Source organism: Daphnia magna, linkage group LG8 (assembly GCF_020631705.1).
Source record: "Daphnia magna isolate NIES linkage group LG8, ASM2063170v1.1, whole genome shotgun sequence".
NCBI lineage: Eukaryota > Metazoa > Arthropoda > Branchiopoda > Diplostraca > Daphniidae > Daphnia > Daphnia magna.
This window is the reverse complement of record NC_059189.1, coordinates 10879464-10901638: the sequence shown is the minus strand read 5'-3', so window position 1 is coordinate 10901638 and position 22175 is coordinate 10879464. Positions and strand designations below refer to the sequence as shown.

The 22175-nt window shown below is 41.0% G+C and overlaps 3 protein-coding genes and 1 long non-coding RNA gene across 6 annotated transcripts; 2 read left to right on the top strand and 2 right to left on the bottom strand.

Moving 5' to 3' along the window:
• Positions 1–1926: 1926 nt before the first annotated feature.
• Positions 1927–3090, bottom strand: LOC123475237 (methyltransferase-like protein 7A). The gene is made up of 3 exons (XM_045177656.1): positions 2927–3090; positions 2418–2832; positions 1927–2325 (listed from the first exon to the last, which is right to left on the bottom strand). Exons 1-3 carry the CDS (start codon positions 3043–3045, stop codon positions 2065–2067), a joined length of 795 nt encoding a protein of 264 aa, XP_045033591.1. The 5' UTR covers positions 3046–3090; the 3' UTR covers positions 1927–2064.
• Positions 3091–6166: 3076 nt separating this feature from the next.
• On the top strand, positions 6167–6849 carry LOC116923853. Its single transcript, XR_004394721.2, has 3 exons — positions 6167–6380; positions 6501–6584; positions 6660–6849. It is a non-coding gene; the product is annotated as an uncharacterized LOC116923853 (long non-coding RNA).
• Positions 6850–7233: 384 nt separating this feature from the next.
• Positions 7234–8318, bottom strand: LOC123475254 (annexin A7-like). The gene is made up of 2 exons (XM_045177685.1): positions 8134–8318; positions 7234–8017 (listed from the first exon to the last, which is right to left on the bottom strand). Exons 1-2 carry the CDS (start codon positions 8135–8137, stop codon positions 7395–7397), a joined length of 627 nt encoding a protein of 208 aa, XP_045033620.1. The 5' UTR covers positions 8138–8318; the 3' UTR covers positions 7234–7394.
• Positions 8319–11022: 2704 nt separating this feature from the next.
• LOC116923854 (metabotropic glutamate receptor 1) lies at positions 11023–22089 on the top strand. 3 transcript variants are annotated; one of them, XM_045177570.1, is made up of 12 exons: positions 11023–17148; positions 17312–17762; positions 17834–18100; positions 18953–19076; positions 19579–19967; positions 20075–20328; positions 20409–20631; positions 20699–20802; positions 20875–20934; positions 21053–21183; positions 21246–21372; positions 21463–22089. In XM_045177570.1, the coding sequence occupies exons 1-12, from the start codon at positions 16133–16135 to the stop codon at positions 21845–21847; spliced, it is 3531 nt and encodes a 1176-aa protein (XP_045033505.1). In that variant the 5' UTR covers positions 11023–16132; the 3' UTR covers positions 21848–22089. The 3 variants fall into 3 exon arrangements, with proteins under 3 accessions (XP_045033505.1, XP_045033506.1, XP_045033504.1); XM_045177571.1 differs by having other exon boundaries at positions 20696–20802; positions 21056–21183; positions 21463–21973; XM_045177569.1 differs by having other exon boundaries at positions 20696–20802; positions 21463–21973.
• Positions 22090–22175: the final 86 nt, after the last annotated feature.

Sequence of the window (22175 nt, the reverse complement as noted above, 5' to 3'; positions counted from 1 at the left end):
TTATCGGACGTGCTGTGTTTCGTCCGTTCCATTTTTTAATGAATGGGAATACCAACAGGTTTTTTTTCTTTTTAAAAGAAAAGAAAAGAAGTCTAAATTTTTGGTGGCAATAAAACTACACAATTTAATATGCAATTATAGGAACAAAACGGAATCGGATGAATGACTCAGTGTTATACAGAATGACGTGCGAATCATTTCATGTTTATATCTTGTTTATACTACAGTACCCGCCCTTAGTATCCGAACCCTAGGCCATTTAACCCATCGTCTTATGGCGAATGGTGTGTAGCGCGGATAAAGAAATGGGGTAGTAATAATTAAAATAAAGCTACAAAAAATTGTTTCTAGTGTTAAATAAACAATAAACTATCTAGTATAATTTTTTTTTTATTTTTTACCTACAATATTTGGTGACTAGCATAGTAGCATGCTTGTCATCAAATATCCGAACACCGCTTCGACCTATGGGGTGCCAAATAACACAGTGGCACGTTTTATTTTTTATTTTTTTTTTTACATTAAGAAGTATTTTCTAGTTCCCAAAACTATATGGTTAAATGATATATTCATTCAATTATATCCCCGTATCTGTTATTATAATTTCAGTTAAATACTTTAGGAAAGGGAAATTTTGTAAGTGAAGAGGGTACTACAATTTTTCCCGTCAGACATAATTTACCTCGTTTCCACTTGAGGCACTGGATTCACGCCTTGAAAGGCGAAAGGCGATTCTTTGTTTTTCATTTTGAAAAACATACAAATGAATGTCCCTCATTAAAAAAAAAAAAAAAACACGGATCCAGTGCCTCAAGTGGAAACGAGGCAAACTACGTTTTAGGGATAAAACTTAGTACTAGGGTTCGGCCCCGGTTTGCCTCAAACCGGGATAGCCACGGTTCGTCGCAAAAAATTACCCAACCCAACCCAGACCGTTTGACTATTTCTCAAATGGGTAGATAATGGGTGGTTCAAACGGGTAAATGGGTCAACCCGCCGCCATCTTGGAAAACGGTGGACATCATGGCACCAATTCAAAAAATTGGTCGAAACATGAATTTTTTTTTCGAGAAATTCTGACACCCGATGGCATTGAAGGAACTGGCTTGACAGAGGACAAATAACAGGAGTCAGGACACACGTCAGGTGTCAGGTCAAGTCAAGCATTCAAGCTAGTTCAAGTTCACTGACCTCCTGTCATATATATTTCGCTACATCTACATGCGTGTGGCGGCCTGGGCCTGGCAGCCTATCACGGCGTGTCAGCGTCACTGCGTCAAAGCCGTCAACGTCAATGCGTCATTAGTGATTAATTTCCTATTCCTAGACTAGCAAGTAGCAATTTCAATTTTCAACGCGTATCAGACGTGGGAATCTCGCAAGTTGCAACATTGGTTGCTTCGTCTTTATTTGTTTTTGTTTCATTCTTGCTGGTTGGCAATTACTTATTTAATTTTTGCTTCGTGAAAACAAAAATATAACCGGGAAATACAATTGTTTTAAATGAAATACTTAATTATTTTTTTATTTCTTCATAAATGCTGAATGATTTTTAATTAATATTTCCGATTATCGAGAAGAAAAGGCCATGGAAAATGGAAATGACATCGAAACCGGGTAGTGAAACCGGGTAGCACCCGGATACAACTTTTGACCCGAAATCTTGTAGGTAAAAAATTTAAAAAAATTTTACTAGATAGCTTATTGTTTATTTAACACTAGAAAATTTTTTTGTAGCTTATTTAAATTTTTACTACCCCATTTCCCTATCCGAGCTACAGACCATTCGCCATAAGACGCTGGGTTAAATGGCCCTAACGTTCGGATACTAAGGGCGGGTACTGTATGTAAAATAGGCCAAGCCTACGTGTCGATATAAAATGACGACAATGAATAAAATGCTATACTCAATTCGGTTAGTCAATCTTTTGTTGCGATACGAAATACAATTGTGTTGTATTCAGGACAGCAATAATTTCTAATGTTTAAGACTAATTGAACAATGATCCGATACGAGTGATTACAATTCGCGGGCACAACAATCGCGCAAAGTTTTGTTACATTTCACTTGGTGGCGATTCCTTTGACGTGGGCGCTATGAAAGACGCACAGTTGATCGAATCCTGGCTCCAACGGAGTGCGGAATCGTTGCTGCTCAATACTGGAGAAACCGCATTTATTGGCTTTGATTACTTCATCGCTCTTGCGGTTCAAACGGCAGCCAAAGATTAGGTCGTAAACCGTGTAGGAAAGCAAATGTTGGACGAACAGCACCCAAAAGTATTTATACTCGCGAATGTGCTCCCAATAATAATATTTGCCACCCTGTACATGATATACAATGTATGGTATAATTCAATCAATTTAATTTTTTTTTTTTATTTTAAGAAATTAGAAAGCTTATGTTATATATATACCGGAGCTAAGACACGACGAATTTCTTGCAGGGCACCTTCGATACTTCGGACGGAACAGAGGACCATTGTCGATACGACGATGTCGATGCTGTTGTCTGGAACACCTTTCATATTTTCGGCGAATCCGACGACGAAACGATCCATTTTGATGTGCGGATGTTCTGCTTGTTTCTTGAAAAACTGGTCCTCGAAAAACGGGTTGACTTCTACGACAGTCAGTTCACTCTTGGCTGGATAAAATTCGAAATTGAATCCTGGTCCAGGACCGATTTCCAGTATCCTTAGGGCGCCTTTTTTCCTTAGTATCGGATCGGCTGAAATCTGATCCTTCATCGAATCGAAATGTTGTTGTTTCATTGATCGCAACTTGACGTGATAATTGGATAGCGATGGCTTGTACACTTTGGAAAAGAACCTATTTTTTTGTTTGGGTTTAAAACATTAGTGTGAACCGTGAAAGAAAAAGAAAAAGAAAAATGATGTAACACAGCCTAGTTACATAATCTTACCATGGTTGAATGTGAGAACCGCCGTACTTTTGAAATACAAACAAAACGATTGAAACGAAAAGAAGATGAGGAATCCACGGTTGCAGAACATAGAAGATTTCCGTAAGAAAATTCGACATGATGTGTAGTCGGTCGCAGTTGAAGGTGCAGTGACCGTTTGCGTTCGTTCAATGCTCTATAAGAACCGAAAATCAAACGGGTTTAAACAAGAACAAGAGAAAGAAGTTTTAGATGACGGAAGCCCGAATTAAAGTTGACCTGCATAAAATTATATAATAAAAAAAAAATAGAATAATACTAGGTGGTTATGCCGGTTCTGTTGTAAAGTGTCTGCGTTTGGGGTAGACCATGTTATTCGTTTTGGCAAACCTTTGTAAAATCTAGTTTCAAACCTGTCTGTACCTGGCACTAACAACAAAGTTTCGTAATGCTCTTTTGAACAAAACACACTCGTTTGCACGAACACTTGCAGCAAGAGTGACACGACCAAACAAGTTTGGACTGGTTTCAATAATTTAAACAAACAAAAAAAAGTACTTCAGTTATTTACTTTTCTTTTTTTTTGGTCTGCTCTGCCAATTTAACTCTCTTTTTTCTTTAAGGTAATAAGATTAGCATTTTATATATGCTTTATTTATATATATGCTTTTTTATTTTTTTATATATGATGACGTCGTTAAAAATATTCTCAATCTACAGCCTATTCTACATTTCATTGGAAAAATAAATTTCAACAAATGGACAAGAGGAGATTATACATTGGTCAACGCGAATGTTGCTTTATTTTACTTCATGGCAATTCCTTTAGCATGGGCGCTATGAAAGATGGCCAGCTTATCAATTCCTGGCCCCAAAGGAGTGCGGAACCGTTGCTGTTCAACACTGGAGAAACCGCATTTATTGGCTTTGATGAGTTCATCACTCCTATTGGTCAAACTGCAGCGAAAGACGTATCCATGGATCGTGAGGGTCAGCAAATGTTGAAAGAATAGCACCCACGAGTATTTATACTCGCGAATATGCTCCCAATCCCCGAATCAGTCACATTACTAATAAGTAAAATTTTTTTTGTGGCAAGCAAGTAGTTTTTGGAAATATAAGTACGATAATACCCACAAGTTGCAGGTTTCTCCTCCCAGCGGTGGTGTTCTGGCGTAGAGCTAGCAGGATTCCTATCTGTGAGCTGCAGACACCCCTTAGGCGACAGAGATATCATCAAGTCCAAAACAATATCATCAATTCGAAAATTATCATGATATTCGCGCGCGGATCATCATTCGATTCGGCCGGTACATTTGGCTTGCCATATGGATTGTATATTTTGGCAAAGAACCTATTTTTTGAACAAACAATATTTTGAAATATACCGAGTTTAGTTAGAAATAGTTCAATAAACCTCACCATGGTTGGACGTGAGAAACTCCGTATTTTTGGAGTAGGCCTACGAACAAAATGATTGAACCGAAAACAAGATGAGGGGTCCACGGCTGTAAAACGTGTAAAATTTCTGTAAGAACATTGGTCATGATGATGTGTTGTCGTCCGCAGTTGAAGAGACAATGACCGTTTGCCCACGATGCTCTCGGTTCTGTGACTCATGCCTGTTAATAACACGAACAAGAGAAAGACGTTTGGATAGCAACAGTGCAACACGCATTGAAATGCCGCAGGAGTTTTCACAAATGGAGCTCTACACAGCAGCGATGTTCGAAATGGGGTAGACTAGCTGATATATCGAAGACTTCCTGCTTTCCTAAAAACTCAGCCGGTTTTCGATTTTTTTTTTTTTTTTTAGATACGCAGCAGCGACTGAATACTTAATTAAGGGTCATTGAGTAGGAAAAAGCTACTGAAAAAATTTGGTATCCTTAAATGATACCTTATTTTGAAAAAAGATACTTAAAATAGTAGTAGTAGACTAGTACACGAGTAAATATCCTTTCATTATAGACAAACGACAAACGCTTTTGAAGCATAATTTCTCTTTATTGCAAAGTGGTGCACTTTCTGTTTGATCCGGTTATGATGCCTGTCCGTAATATGTTATACAGCCTAGAGCATTATGTAACCGCCTGCATTCCGATTCTAGATGTCTGTGAGACCATCTCATAAAGATCGATTACTTAAAAACTGGAGCATATTAGAAATCGCATAGTTTCTCTTGTTTCTGGTTAACGAATGCAATTTTGAGAAAAATTTATTCGTTTGGGTTTTGGGATCCTAATCATTGATCCGGCGTTGGTCGACTTCCCCATATTCGGCTATTGGCTTTCAGGTTGTTTGAAAAAACAAAAACAAAAAATGAAAATGAAAAACAAATCGATTAGTTCAAACACTCAACGCGCTCATATTGACATGCACAAACACGTTTCACTTGCCACAGGCAAATTGGCCAACACGGACAAGTCTGAAAAATGTAACCTGGAAAACCATAACGAGATGCACTACATCGTACATATATTAAACGTTGAAACCACATGAGCTCAGCTGATGACATGCAAATCATAAAATGTAGTCTACATATTAAAATTGTTGTTTTTTGCTTTGTGCGCAGTTTTTCTTCCGGTTGATGTTCCTTTTGTTCGATGTTTTGACTTGTATATATAGTGTGCACGGAACGACATCGATTTTAATCCTATATGAAAAAGAAACCATTTGACTGTATGCTGATTATCGGTAGTGACAAGAGATTATAGAACATTCGCTTCAAACCCGATGTTTTGGCATATATACTGTCTTTCTTGTCGATTTTAGGCTTCATTCTTTATACTATATATACACAGCACCCATGCCACTAATTCCCGTTGTTCACGGACGATGGGATATGCGAACCGTTTTGACGTATATATATCCTTTTTGCATACATCGTGACTAAGTCCGCCAGCTCCTAAAATATACAATAATCGATATATGCGGAGCAATGAAACAACCCGGACCCACGCACTAACCATTTTTCTTTCTTTCTCTCTCTTTATTATTTTAAAATCAATTTCTGTAGACTGCAACGTATCTAATTACCCACCTGTAGGCTATGTATATTTTACTTTATAGTGGATCTGTTTGGTGAAATTGCTTATATAAACGTTAAACATCAACCGGATTTTGTTTAGAAATGTCTTGACCAAAGGGCTTTCAACATTTAATGCAATGAAAGTAGAAATTTCATTTCAGTTCCCTTTTGTTATTCTTTAATGTATATAACCACAAAGGCAAGACTAATATCTCTTATTCACTTGTCTTTATTTCTGAATTGATTAGACCCTATGGCTGCTGCGCATCCGTTTCTCGTGAAACTCACGCACTTGACGGTCCCTTTTGATACGAACGCTCATAAGCAGCTCCTTTCTTTTCCTATATAGAACATCATGCTGTATACATAGTTATGCAGTCTCGCTGTGTATGTGTATAACAGCCGTTTGTCCACAACTGGCGAAGCAATCATCAAAATCGATAAGTATATATATACGATATATATATACGCTTATGTTGTTTTCCATCTACACCAATGCAACATCACATATACCATATGTACCTAAAATAACAAAAATCTGCGATTTATTTTTGATTTTTTTAGCCGACAAAAAGATGGAACGACGCACAGCAGCACAGCTATATAGGGATCTATTCAATCGGCATCCATAAATGCCACAGCTGCTATGTATATTATATATCTGCAGCCCATTTTAATGCATCTCTATTTTATTGGATTTCTTTCCTTTTTTTTTTTTATTAGCTCTCGCTTTTGGCTGCTTGCCACAGCATGTCGGACAAAACAAACCACTCGATCTCGCCATCAGCCATTTGTTCTCGTTTACATATTGTTATTGATCCGTGCTGTTAGAGACAGTCCCCCGTCAATACATATAGACCTATACTCTTGTTAATTGCACAATCACGGCCGGGATTTTGAGTGAAAAAAAAAATTATGACAGGATCGCAAGGTAATAATAAACTATATAACATGTATCCATGTTGATTTGTATTCTATATAAAGAACGCATGTATTTTGTTTATTTGAACGAAAAGATTTGTTAATCGAACATGACCGCCCCCGGTTAGTTTAGTACAGCTGATGAGGTTGTTATCGACGAGTGAACGCTCCAGCAGCCGCGAGAAACCAATAGAAATATAATGATGATGTCATTACTACCGCACGACTCAACATCAGCCTCTTTTATTTACAGCCCTTTATTTCTATTATTTTTCTATTTCCCTCAATTTTCAGATATCGAATTCAGACTTGGTTGAGGCATCCGAATTCATCCTTGCAGCCAGAAGAAGAAAAGTGGGCAAAATGCGAGTAGTCATTAATTCTTATTTTTTTTTATTGTTCTAAATAAATATGCATTTCCTTTTTGGCTTGGAATAATTGAAACTAAAGACACCGTTGTATAACCAATTACAATGGAGAAAAAAAACAAACAAAATTGCACTGATTTTTTTCCTATTCGATAGGTAGACGAGTGTTCTACCATGCAGGACCGTGATATGCAATATTCATCGGATAAGACGGTTGATTGTAATAACCAGCGTTATTGTAATTGTACGGCATCTGTTGTTGATATCCATTGCCGTAGTAGGTAGCCGAAGGTCGCGAACCGATGCCGTAGATGTTGGACGGACCGAAAGACCCGTACGACGAGCCATAATTGTTATTCAGAACACCGTAATGGGCAGGTTGGGCTGTCGTGACGTAAGTAGTTCCATAACCGGTAGCTCCATAGTTAACGGGAGCTGAGGGCATTCCACCGTAAACCGGAGGCGCGTAGTTGTAGGCGGGCATGGGCGGAGCAACAGGTGTAGTGGCCTCGTAATAATGATTGCCCATTGGTGGATAGTTTGGCACTACAGGATATCCAGCAGGCCCATTCATGTGCGGAAGCGATGGATACATGGACATGATGTGCCTCATGTTATCCATCAATGCATTCATCAGAATGACGGGGGGTACCGTCGTGGTCACGTCGGGCGGCAATGTCGTGGTCGTAGTCGCCATCGTTGTTGTTACAGGACTCGGGGTAGGTGCAGTGGGGTAGTAGACATCAGCCACTACCAACTGCATCAACGTGGCCAAGACGATCACACTGCAAACTTTTAACAACATTTATAAATACACACAATTAAAAAATAGAATTGGCATTCACAAATTTCGGCATGTGAGAAAAGCAATCAACACACAGACATGTTTGAACTAATTAATTACATACCCATTATGACGAAAGATCAAGAGACGCAAGGTGGAATTCGTCAGAGTAGAAACTATGCTGCAGCTGCCTGGGCAACAACGGCAAACGCGAACTAGCAGAGGGACTAACGCACACACAAAGCGTGTAATTAAACAGTTCAGTTGTTGACCTTTCAATCTCCGCTGACAACCTGACGTCTAACTCGTTGGCACTTGCCGTTTATATAGCCCAACCCCCCCGCGTTTTTCTTTTCTTTTGCACCGCCACAGGCCGTTTGTCATTTGTTTTTTTTCTGTCTCTGCCTTTTGTCTTTGTCACTACCAAAATTAAGGTAAAAGAGGCATACGAGTTTTAATGGCGGGGGAGAAGAAAGGGGAGGAAGAGTTCGATTAAATATAAAAGACCCCGCCGAAATGATGAAACGAGATTCTTTGTTCGTCTATACATGTCTGGGTTTATTGGGTATACGCGATCCTTAATTTGAAAGCCATTTCCCCTTGAAACTAAATACATGCTGTGTATATGGGAGTTTATGTCGATAGAATCGATTGGGAGTGAACACCTTGGCTGAACCATCGCGTATATGTACAATCAATTCGTCAAAAAAAAAAGAAAAAATAAAATTGTTAATGCTTCCTTATTTATGTGCGTTTACGTGTATAGACGTAGCACAACGTTCAGAGTTGTGTCAATCAGCCAACAGCTTAAAGGAGGGCGTCGTTCGACGATTCTCGTTCTCCATTTCCGGTTGTTGGTGTCCAAAAATCATCAGAATCATGACGACGATCGAACTATACGAAACTCCGAGTCGAACCAACTTGTACACTTCAATAAAAACACGTTGTGTGCCTATATATAGTTTCGCCAACGTTCATTTGCCCATCATTTCCTGGGCTGTTTGGAAATTCACGAAAATGGCACTACCAATTGAAAGCCCCTTCTTTTTGGTCGAGTATATAATGATTATAGGTAGAATTTGAACTGTTTAAATATACTTTAAGAACGTAACATATTTGAGCATGAACAAGAATATATCGATCAAACGTTGCGTGACGTAAGACATTGGCCACGACGATGAACTGGCCATGTCCTAAATAAGAATAATCAATTTTTCATATATACGTCCCCCCCTCCATTTCCTTTACCCCGAAATTTGCGGATGGACAACCAGTGGATAAGAATATGTGACCCCAATTTTTACACATACCGAGTCACGAACAAAACGCAATAAATATTTATATATGCCGGACACTTTTTTTTATAGTGGCATCCGCTCTTCAGAAACGAAACGGCCACTTTCAATCTATACGATATACATGGCAGCAGGCAGTGCGTCTAAAACATTTAAACAGCTCAACTTTTCTGTGCGAATAAATGCATAAAGGGCGTGGCAGTGGGAAGAGAAGAGCCGAGTCAAAACGTTACATACGCTGTGTCGCCTTTCTCGCGTGTGAAAAATCCAAAGTGGCATCAGCACGTGTTGCCATTTGAGTTGTTTTATCCATTCGAAAAACGTCGTCAGCATCAAACTTTTCCCTTTCCTGCTGTGCATGAATCCCATTTCCAATTCACAACACACAGCAGGGAAACAAACCCCCTTAATTTAAAATAGACTCTTTTACTTAGATTTAGACATTATATAATATAGATGAGGATAAATGTATATAGGAAGAGTGCAAGTGTATGTAGCGTGCACGATCGTGACCCTTGACGCGTGAACGCACCGAGGAGCACCGAGCTATAACAAGTACAATAATCGTGACGCTGGCATTAGTATTTGACCAGCTGCTGCTCGATGTAAGTGGTCCGGCTATATGTATAGTCTCTCTTTTGTTTATAGGGGCCAGTCATTTTTAGCTTCCGTTTAAGTGCATCCGTGTTGTGTATTTCTATATATCTATATACACACTCTGATTGTTTTGGATGGAATTCAAGTGAAGGACACATTGGAGACACAGACGAGGATCAATGGCCATTACGTCAGACGAAGAACGTGGTGAATGAGACTCGCCAATGGAACTGTGAAAGGGTTTTCTCGTCTTATATGTCAGCGATTGCCATTCTTTCTAGGATTTAAAGTGGTATCGATTGGTATGTAATTAAAGATATAAACGATGAAGGAAAGCGGTTAAAGGTTAGACACATTTTTCATTGAATAAGTCGGTCAAGTTTTGTGTGATTGCATTTTAGAAGACAGTTGAAAACGTGCTGCTGTGGAACATGCGCGTGTTGTATAGACTGACGTATATACTTATTGATGTGAGGCACCTACAGTACCCACGCCAGGTATTGGATCACCTCGGTCCAAAAAAGGCGTTTTAACCCGCGCGAGATAGGCCTAACGGTGTCTCGCGCGTGAATTTTTTTTACATACTAAGATTGCTCGTACGAGGTTAATTTTTTTTTATCAGAAAAATAAAGAACTAGTCTTTATCTTTCTGATTTTTAATTTGTAAAAAGTATAGTTGTTGTATGGGAAAAAGGATCATTTTGAAATATTGGATCACCCCCGACATGTGCTGCATTCGTTGTCCCTACCCGCGGCTATGCCGTCGGGAAACTTGATTGTAATTTGGGTCCCTTTTTCACCATTTGACCCTCTCCCATATCCGACGGCATAGCCGCGGGTAGGGACAACGAATGCAACACATGTCGGGGGTGATCCAATATTTCAAAATGATCCTTTTTCCCATATAACAACTATACTTTTTACAAATTAAAAATCAGAAAGATAAAGACTAATTCTTTATCTTTCCGATTTAAAAAAATTAACCTCGTACGAGCAATCTTAGTATTTTAAAAAAATTCACGCGCGAGACACCGTTAGGCCTATCTCGCGCGGGTTAAAACGCCGTTTTTGGACCGAGGTGATCCAATACCTGGCGTGGGTACTGTATATATAAAGGGGAAAGGATATATCATTTGTGACCTTATAATCGAAAATGGGGGATTTTCGATTGATCGTATTGTCAAAACGAAAGCGGATAATGTACAGCTGACAGCTCTGATTTGATGGCTTCACTCCCTCTCTATAATCGGCGTAGTTTTGAAGGCATATATATACGCCATATAGGCTTACACGTACTTAATTGATTTCCTATTGTCGTATAATAGATAACATCTTAGACTGTAAACGAGTTCTCTTTTTCAACGTATAATTTACATATTTAAAATGGGACATCAAACGCATCAGCTGCTAGTGATGGATATTGGCTTTCTTAATTTCATATACTTTGTTTACAAAAAGGATATGTTACGTTAAAGAGTGTGCAGGAAAGAATAATGGATAAATAAGAGCCTCACACACACATATGTTATGTGCTATTGGATGTAATAATAGCAGCTCTATTTAAAAAAAAAAAAACTCTATTCGTAAAGCAAACAGAGGTGATGTATTATGTATAGTCTAAAACAGAGAAAAATGTTTCTTTTCCTCGCCCTTTATTCTGCACATCAAAACGGCGTTTGGCATTTGTGTGTGAACGTGTGTAAAAAAATAAAATAATTATTAAAGCCGACTAGATTTATTCATAGCGAGAATTGCAGTGATTTACGGACATCTATTCAAAACGATTTGCATTTAGCGTCGATGTTTGCATTAAAAAAACCGTGTTTTGTGTGCTGTGTTTGGGTTTTCATTATTGAAGGCCTCTATTTAAATACAAAGGCTCTTCCAGTATATAGCCCCTGATGTGTCTGCTGCTGTATTATACAGAGAAAGAGGGGAAAAAAAAGTGGCGAACAAAAGACTGTTACTTCCCTCTTTGAAATATGGAGTGAAATTAATGGACTCCATAGGCGTGGCCGTCAGCTATTTGGCGGATGGATGAACCGCTACAATCAAAAAATTCTGTAAAGTCTTATACTTTTATAGCTATATAGGCTGATAATATGTCTATATCAATATTTAAGACTATATATTACATATAAAAGGGAATTACATTTAGAAAATCATTTCTTATTTTTGTGGATGAACCGTATCGTATTGTTGCACATTAGCAAAACAAGGGACGGCATTCATGCGGTTTATTATTGCTGGTCTATTAACCGCATTAAAGGGCGTGGTCGCGTTTGTCCCGTTTGATGTATGACGTGTACAGCCTTCGTGTCTATCGAATGGGTTTTAAATAAAAAAATAAAATTAAGTAAGTGACCTTTTTATTTTATCGAACGGCGTCTCTCTCCCTCCGTTCAATAAAAAAACTATCGGCAACACAAAAACGCGCTGCTGGATTTCAAAAGGTTTATATATTACACACAATCATTCACGCCATTATACTTTTACCATGTCCTATATACAAGAAGCGGCCACAAGAGCAGCACTACACGATATACGATAATTATTTTAAGTGAAAATGGTTATATCGTCTATATATAAATCGACGGATAAAACGCCCTATGTCAAAATGTAATAAGAAATTTCGCGCTCCATTTGCTTTTGTCGTTAGAACTGACGCCCTCTTTTTTATTTATTTTTTATTTCCTAAATAAATCACTCAGTGTCGATACAAAGAGAAATGGCGCAGCAGGAGGTGCTGATGTGTGTAATACCCTTCACAAAAAAAAAATATTTCGGGGCAAAGTTGTGTGCAAAAGGCGATTCTGCATTGGGTTGGAATCGATTGATTGCAGTATAGGCCTCGGACGTGCCTACAATTTCTGTTGCGATTCGATTATTCGCGCTGAGGAGGTGAACGACGATGTGCGTATAGTCTGCATTCATTATGCATATGCAAAGTGGGCCCATGGCTCCAAAGGCAGAGCGTTTCAAACGCTTTCAAAAATTGGACGGCCACTGATTTTTTGGGTGTTTCACACATTTGCTGCTACAAGTCCATCACAGCACGTCACCCTCATCCGCTCAGCGTCGAATTAAACGCCTTTCGTCTTTTGGAACACTTGTATTATATAGTCTAACAAGTAGACGATAACTCACACGCAATTATCAATTCCCCTAAGTTCTCTTCGGCCTTTAATTTAAAGCAGATTGCCGTCGCGAACAGAACCAAACAAATATAACGACTTGTGTTATACACATCATGTTGGCAGTCTGTGTGTGTATACGTCGTGCTGCGTGTATACACACATTAGCGGAAGGAGGGGGTAGACTATGTGTCGATAGGATGTTAAATGGTCGCCATATATTTTGGGGGGCGTGCGCAGCATTTTGCATATGAGTTGTATACATGTACATCTATATAGTGCTGGATGCCCTTAAATGATGTCCTATATACAGAAGTTCACGTCTCGTACTTGGCGAGATGATTGAATTCAACCAAGAGATCGATTGTGCACGATGAAAAGAGCTCGAACAAAATTTAAAGTCTTTCTTCTTCGGTCTCTCCTCGACTCAACTGGCAGCTGAAATCGCGAAATTAAATGATGTATACATTTGTATCTGATGTTCAATAGAAAATAGGTTGACATGTTCACTGAAGTAACTGGACACACCGAAGAAAAATGTGATCTATATGTTTCAAAGGCTTCTTTGTCTTTATACATACAGACGTGACACTGTTGTCTGTATAATTAAATTTCCCAGCAATTTCGAATTCAAGTGCCTCTGTGTCTTTATATACAAGAGGTGCAGCAAATCTTGTTCGTATGTATGCACAACAATGCGTCAACTATACGTTGCATAGGTAATTGAAAGTGCTGTCACCTTATAGAGCACATTTCTAGCCTAACATTTGTATTTAACGTAAATACGCTACGTGTCTATACGTGTATATATAGACCCACAATAACACACAGAGTGTGAAAAATATGTCTTTGCGCACCAAGTTTGCTGAATAACGTTTTCCGATGGAACGGTTGTTATTGAGCCATTAGAACACAACATTCGTGTGCGTGATGGATATATCCACATGTCCCTCTAATGTAGGGCTACGGCGATTTTTCTATGTGCACACATGATTGACATCAAATAGCTATCGGTGTGCTGCGTGATTGAACTGTAACTCAATCAAAGTGTATATATAGTCCTCACATTCTGATGCTGGATCTACGATGAAGAGGAAAACAATCTATATGTGCGTATTATATACAAGGCAAAACAGTAGCTATTACACAATTCATTTCTGTAATGGCTCGTATTATATAGGCTACTATACACATCAGTTGCACGAGAGTTAGCCTACAACGGCTTGCTGTTTAGGTAAATAGACAAACTTGAATGACGTCATCCGTTTCTAGATTGTTCATTTCGCTGCGAGTTTGGAACGTCGAGTTCAAAAGATGTTTCAGAAAAAAAGGAAAATATGCTGGCGGCATTTGTGTATTATCGTCCGAAATATATGCACGTCATTTTCGGTATGATAATAAGGGCCTTCGTGCTGTATGCGAGGAGAAGAATAAATTCATCGAGCTTATGTATGCATGTTCAAGATGCACCGCATTGTTAGCCCTCGCAGACGAATAAGCTCTTTTTTTTCCCTTTATTGTGTGTAATCCATAGATCGTGTAGCGAAAAGAAGAAGGAAAACGACAAGATGTCGATGTAGTAGAAATTCTACCCATGCATTTCGTTATAGGCCTATACCATATTATACTTTAGTGATTTTTGCTATAGGCAGCAACAGGCGGTTCGATCTCGTCATTTGCATGAAAATTAAGAAAACAATTCAATCATCGTATACATATGTCTTCACTGATGAGCTCACCGTATATAAAAATCTGCCGTAGATATATACAGGGGCGTGTTTAGATAACAAAGAGACGCATCCGGAGCGCTGTCCAAAATTAATCTATAACACACACAACAATCGGTGACGATTACACAATAGACGAGGCTAATGTTCAACAGTCTGTCGTATATTCACGCCGGTCTATTTACGAATCAAATATACACAACTGCCAAGCCTTTTGTTTTGCGATATGTCGATCGTTCTCGTTCGTGAAGAGACAACGGTGTATTGTTTTTCTATATATACCCAGCACAATAGGTCGTGATGTACAGGCACAGCCTACGGCGATCTATAGTGGGCGTGAGAAAGTCAACAGCGTTTGGCAATTAGGCGTGCCGTCAATCACGTCGAGAACTCATGCCCGTTTCACTTTGTACCCCGCGCATCACGTGAATTAAAACGTACTATACATGACTCAATTCGAATGCACGTCGCGAATCGAGAAAACATTCTGATATCGCTGAATGTTATCGATTCAAAGAAGCTTCTGTCTCGCATTTGATTGGATATGTATAGTCTTTCTATAATGACGAGTCGTAATCGATATAGATATACGACTGCACATCCAAAAATATATAAGGGACATATAAAGAGAGATCTATTCTTTTCTGTAATATCTACTGGCCACGTCCCAAACGCGCGTCATCTATATACGTTAACGGTCTCGTCTATATCTATACATCAACTATACGGGATGGAGATCGATTGACGGCCAGCACATAGCAGCCATCCGTCATGTTTGAACGGGCAAAAGATGCTGTATGCATATTGCTATCCCGCAGCTAAATATTGCGTCATGTATGAAGCTTACATACGTAACACTACACGTTGCGTGGATATACAGCAGAAACGGAATCTTAACGTGAATATGACATTGGAGTTCACATTATAGATTTGTGAGATGCATAAAAATCACGGGATAATAGATCACTTTGAATCGAGTATAGAACGGAGAAATTAAGATAGGCCTATTACATGATGCTTTTCTGCATTTTTAATTATTCATAATGTATTATACCTGTTGTGTATGACAGGATCCTAGTGCGCAGAATCCCGACCATTTTTCGGCACTGTCCCCTGTTTCTAGAGACCATCCGCTGGTGGCCGAGTCAGTCGAGTTCCAGCTTGCGCACCAACATTATATGATCTATACCATCGCTCGATGTGTTCCACGCAGTTTTTATAAGTTGTTAAATTTTTTTTTTTTAATCAATTCTCAGATGAAGGGATTCAATTGAAAAATGACTTGGTTTGGCCAGGACTCTGGCGGACGCTTTTGAATCGCCACATGGACATTGCCGTTGTTTCCAGCCACGAAACGAGACACGCACGAAATGGCGATCGTTTTCAAAATGCTGCCGACCTTCGTGATGATATTGTGGATGGCCACCGTTTTGCAGAGTCCAGTGACTGGCCAATGGACTCAGAGAAAGACGGCCATTTTGGAAGGTGACATGACCATCGGCTATTTGTTTTCGATGCACGAGCAACCCGATCAGAAATCAGCGCACATGAGGACGTGCGGACGCATTTGGGAAGAGTACGGCATCCAGCGAGCCGAGGCCACGTTCCAGACCATCGAGCGAATCAACAAAGATCCGACCATCCTTCCGGGCATCCGCCTGGGCGTGGAAATTCGCGATGATTGCTGGTACGCTCCTGTAGCCCTGGAGCAGACGCTCGAATTCATCCGGGACGCTGTGGCCGCATCGCCGGCCGCCGCCACAACCACGTCCAGCGGCAACAGCAATTATCAAACGGCGACATCACCAGCGCCACCTGTGCATCCGTCAGCTTGCTCCAAAAAGAACAAAGAATCCTGTTCCACCAGCACAACAACAACGAACAATAACAAACGTCGTAAAGTGTTGGTGGGCGTCATCGGTCCAGGATCCAGTGCCGTCAGCATCCAGGTGCAGAATCTCCTGCAATTGTTCCACATTCCGCAAATCGGTTACAGCGCCACGTCGCGTGATCTGAGCGACAAGAACCGGTTCGGCTATTTCTTGCGGGTCGTGCCACCCGACGAACTGCAGGCCATGGCCATGTTGCAAATCGTGCAGCGCTACAACTGGACCTACGTGTCGGCCGTCAGTACGGAGGGCAGTTACGGAGAGAGTGGATTGCAAGTGTTCCGCGAATACGCCGACCGCGAAGGCATCTGCGTGGCCAAGGAGTATTCCATCCTGAGCAACGACGTCGACCACGAATACGATCGGCTATTGATGCGAATCATGGAAGAGCCTAAAGCTCGCGTCATCGTTTGCTTCTGCGAAGGCGAGACGGTCAATGCCATCCTGAAAGCCATCCGTCGATTCAATCAGACTGGACATTTCCTATTGGTGGGCAGGTACGTTTTCAACGTCTGTTTCCCCTTTGGAAAAGACATTGCTGAACCATTTGATTAAACACGCCCCCCCTTCGCCTGATGGACACGCATATACGTCAATTGCTGTGGTATATCTCATTGTTTTGATGTTTTCTATTGATTTTCGATGTATAAACGGAGACAGCGATGGATGGGCTGACCGATTAGACGTCGTGCAAGGCTACGAGGCCGAAGCGGAAGGAGGTATATCCATTCGAATCCATTCGCCGCCAGTGGCTTCGTTCGATCGCGATTATTTCGCTTTGAAACCGGACGCGGCCACGAGAGCGAGAAATCCTTGGTTCCAGGAGTTCTGGGAGCATCGCTTCGACTGCCTTTTACCCGACTCCAATTCATCTCCAACGGCGGCCAATCATTCGTTGCGTCCACTTCAAGTGGCCGGCAACAATAAGAAGTTATGCACGGGAGAAGAGAGCCTCCGGGGCAGATACAAACAAGACACTAAAATGGGATTCGTTATCAAAGCGACGATGGCCATGGCCTGGGCGTTGCATCACCTACAGCAGAGCGTGTGCGGAACAAACAGTTCGGGAATGTGTCCAGACATGTTGCCCATCGACGGATCTCTATTGAGGGTTGTTTTTTTTTTTTTTATGTTTTGATTTGATTTGATCCATTTGATGATTGTTATATTTTGTATGGGCAGGATCATTTGTTGAACGTCAGTTTCCCTTACGGCACGGAGACGGTCCAGTTTGACTCGAACGGCAATCCGCCCGGTTGGTACGACATAATGAATTACCAACGTCACGAGTTAAATGTGTCATCGAGCAATCCTAGCGGCGTGCAGCAGCAACAGTACGGCTACGTCCAGATCGGCAGCTGGAGAAATGGCACGCTGGACATGCCCGATTGGCCAGCTAAAATGGTCACGTCCGTCTGTTCGGAGCCGTGTCAAAAGGGACAGATCAAGGTTATTCAATTTGATTGGCAATTTAGTGTACTTAAGAATTTTTTTTATTCCAAGCTTCGATTATAGCTTAAAGTCAAATGCGATGTGTATAAAGGCTCGTCTGAGCACAATTGCCTGGCCTCTTTTATATCATTAGACTTGAATTGTATATATGTATACACACGTGTAGCCTATACATCAGGAGAGAGACAAGAAACGTTGATTAGTTTAACTGGGCATAATTATTTGATATTAAATGGCGAATTATATATACGTATTCAAGTCTTATGTTATACCTGATCTGATTATTAGATGCTGTTTTTGTGCACATTTTTGTGCTGGGTCTATTATATAGTTTTGATGTGCGCGTTATCTATATAATTAATTTACCGGTTGTCAGTCACGTCGTGTTCGTTGTTCCATTCTTCGCTGCCGATTTAGCGCTCCTGTCCTGTATAGACTTTGACTTAAAAATAAGAAACTACGCTGAAGGCCTTCAAATGCATTAGAGTGAAATAATTTTGTGAGTGAGACCGTCGTGTGACGTGGTCGAACCAAACACAGAAACTGGTTGTCGTTCCAATCTGCCATGTAGCCGTCAATATTTGGACAAAACGTGTCCGTGTTGTTGTTTCCATTCCATTTGCCATGATAACAAACGTTGTACCACTCGATGAAGACAGGGGGGGATAAAAAATGCAGTCCAATTGATACGAAAACTAGATCGGAACATCCGTAAACAACATCAGAGTTTACATTTAGGGCGAAAACTTAATCACATAAAAAAAAAGGGCCTTCTATGTATCATTGAGATGTGCCTGATCTTCTTTTCAATTCAACTAAATGTTTTTTGATTGTAACACGGATTGGCAGATCATTCAAAAGGAGTTGAGCTGCTGTTGGCAATGTGTGACGTGCGATGCTCATCAGCGCGTTCTCAACGAGACGGCCTGCCAGGATTGCCAGTGGGGATACTGGCCCGACTTGCAAACCAACGGTAACATACACAAACAAAACACACAGCACACACACACACAAAAAAAAGAAAGACAATTATATCAAAATGCAATGCGCATCGCGATCGACTCGTATTAGCTCGCCCACATCCATCAGAATGCCGACGAGGCAACCAAGCGGCAAATAAAAAAGACTTAACTAAATCAATGTCAGTGGATGTATAGGATGGGCCATCACTTGGATCCTCATTACCATAAAGCCGCAGTCGTTGGGTAAAAGACAAAAAAACTGTTGACATGTAGTCCAAGTCCTTTGCGTATAGACTGTACGTGCTGTCGAGCTTCAGCAATAATTGCATCTCAATTGACAATCAGCAGCTGAGCACGGATTGAATAGCAAATATATAACACACGATTGAATGCCGTTTCTCGTGTTCCAGAATGTTTCCCTCCTCCTTATGTTATTACCCACTGAACGAACGACCTTGATACATATGCAAATGTATTCGCAATGAACTTCTATGATGATCAAATGTCGCGCAGAGTGCAAAGAAATCACGGCGGAATTCGGCAAGTGGAGCGACGTCCAATCGATTGTGGCCGTCACGCTGTCGGTGGTGGGTCTGCTGGCCACGCTGGCCACGGCCGCCGTCTTCGCCTGGCACAACAACACGCCCGTCGTCAAGGCGTCAACGCGTGAATTGACCTACATCATCCTGGTTGGCATGGCGTTGTGCTACTTGACGACCTTCCCGCTGCTGGCCGTGCCGTCCAAGCTCAGCTGCACGCTGTCGCGCATCCTGCCCGGCTTCAGTTTCTCGCTCATCTTCGCCGCTCTGCTGACCAAGACGAACAGGATCGCGCGCATCTTGGCCGGCAGTAAGAAAAGAATTTGCACGCGGAAATCACGCTGGCTGTCGCTCACCGCTCAGGTCGGCTCTCTTCTCAATTGGTTGTTTCTAAATGATTCGCATATCACGTGACGAATTGAATTTTATATTTGTGTTTTAATTTTTTTTTTGAATTAAATCATTTATAGATTTTAATTACGATGACGATGATTGGAGTAGAGCTGATTTTGATAGTGTCCATGCTGATTTTGGAACCTGCGGACGCCGTGAAATTTTACCCGTCTCGGTCCCGCGTGTTGATCATCTGCGACACGACGACGCGCGGACTCATAGCGCCGCTCGGATTCGATTTCTTCCTGATCGGCATGTGCACCGTCTACGCCGTCAAGACGCGCAATCTACCGGAGAACTTCAACGAAGCCAAATTCATTGGATTCGCCATGTAGGCTATACCTACGTCGTTTTCGTGTCCATTTCTTTGACGGATCAAATTCAAATTGGAATTTTCTTTCAAAACTAAAGGTACACGACGTGCGTGATTTGGGTGGCGTTCGTCCCCATTTATTTTAGCGGCAACGAATCGAAGACAATCACGCTGTGCATGTGCGTCTCGCTGAGCGCCGTCGTCACGCTCGTCCTCCTCTTCGGTCCTAAACTTTACATCATCATCTTCAAACCGGAGAAGAACAACAGATCGGCGTTCACCACGTCGGCAGATTTGCGTATTCACATCGTCGGTGGGACGGTAAATCAAAAAACACAATTTTCAGTATGTGCTGGTCATAGTTAACTCAAATGAAACGTGACAGCAGATGAAGTACAATGCGAATCAGTCGAGCGCGTTCAGCAGCTCGAGCAATCACGCTACTCAATCCACAATTCGTGGCAGCTCAATCACAAACCACGATCAAAGCTGGTATTCAACACATTTCAACGTTTCATGTTTGGGCTTGTTCTATTACTATTATTCTTTGTATGTATACAACAGGGGAGATGGACCACATCGCGGGAATGTCAGCCGCGTGACCTCTAATCGCTTGACAAACGAGTACGAATTCAAAACTCAACTTCTAATCTGTAGGCTACTAATATTTACATCAGCATCTATATTAATTGCTTTTGTGTTTTTATTCTTTAAAAAAAAAATCACGGGGGGTTAATAACAGTAGCACTAAATCGATCCATCACGCTCTTCCGGCTGATCAGCCGGCCGGTAATACGAATGGAGATAGCAAAAGTAGGACTAACATGACGTTCCTACGTCGGGCATTTGGCAGTCAGTTGGACCTAGTTGCAGGTAAAACTATTTTTTATTGTGTCTCGATGGAGTTTGAAATCATGAAGAATCCAATGGAACAGATTCCAGTAGTTTGAAAATGAGAAACAGTTCGAGGCCGCTACTGGAAGGCAAGCAACAGCTGCGTTCAGTTGAGGTCCAAACGGACGATCTGTACCTCATCACATCCGCTTTTCCTCCGCAATTAAGGTTGAAAACATAATTGCCAATGACAATGAGTCGATCTAGCTATATAAAATAAATGTGGGGTCTTTGTTGGATCGTTAATATACATGATAGGAGGACGAATGTAAGCGAAAGTAGCGACAGCGAGAACGAGCACGATGCGCTGATGGGTGGCCAGGTCAGCCCCAACAGTTGGCCTCATCGTCGATGGGCCAGCATCACGGAGAAACAAGTGCCCGACGAAGAGGATGCAGCCGACATCATCATCAACCTGGGCTCTAATAAGAGCAGCGTATCCCTTGCTCACACCGCGCAGCATTTAGCGACTCAGCCATTGAACGATTGTCCGGCCGTTGGGTTTCGACTGAGCCAATCGGCCGCTTCGTCCATCGTCCGGCTCGACGGAGACGCTTGGTCGGATAGTAACGAAGCTTATTACAGGCTCCAATCACTGGGCATCATCGTTTGTAAGACTCCAAGCTCGACCGACATCCTTTAACACATTTTTTTGTTCATATATATTTCAAGGAACATCTTCCATGACTGGTCATTGTTTTCCCTCCCGGTTTCGTGTAACAGGCTCAAATCAATGATGACGTTTTTTTGAATTAAAAGAATTACCATTCCAATCATCCGATCATAATAGCGAACAATCCATGGAATTTTTGATTTGCAGTTTGTATTCAGAAAACAAAAAATCTGGACACCAATTTTCATCTTTTTTCAGATGTGTCAAGCCAATTGGAAGAATGAATAATATATTTTTTTTAAATAGGAAACTCAAAGTTAATGCACGTTTCGAATAATCTTTGTCCGTTTGCCGAGTC

Coding starts and splice junctions, on each gene's coding strand:
- LOC123475237 (XM_045177656.1), bottom strand. CDS start 3,045: ATGTCGAATTTTCTTACGGAAATCTTCTATGTTCTGCAACCGTGGATT. Junction 2,833..2,926: donor GGTTCTCACATTCAACCATG/GTAAGATTATGT, acceptor ACAAAAAAATAG/GTTCTTTTCCAAAGTGTACA. Junction 2,326..2,417: donor TTCGTCGTGTCTTAGCTCCG/GTATATATATAA, acceptor TATCATGTACAG/GGTGGCAAATATTATTATTG.
- LOC116923854 (XM_045177569.1), top strand. CDS start 16,133: ATGGCGATCGTTTTCAAAATGCTGCCGACCTTCGTGATGATATTGTGG. Junction 19,077..19,578: donor GCCCGACTTGCAAACCAACG/GTAACATACACA, acceptor AATGTCGCGCAG/AGTGCAAAGAAATCACGGCG. Junction 20,632..20,695: donor TTCACATCGTCGGTGGGACG/GTAAATCAAAAA, acceptor GAAACGTGACAG/CAGATGAAGTACAATGCGAA.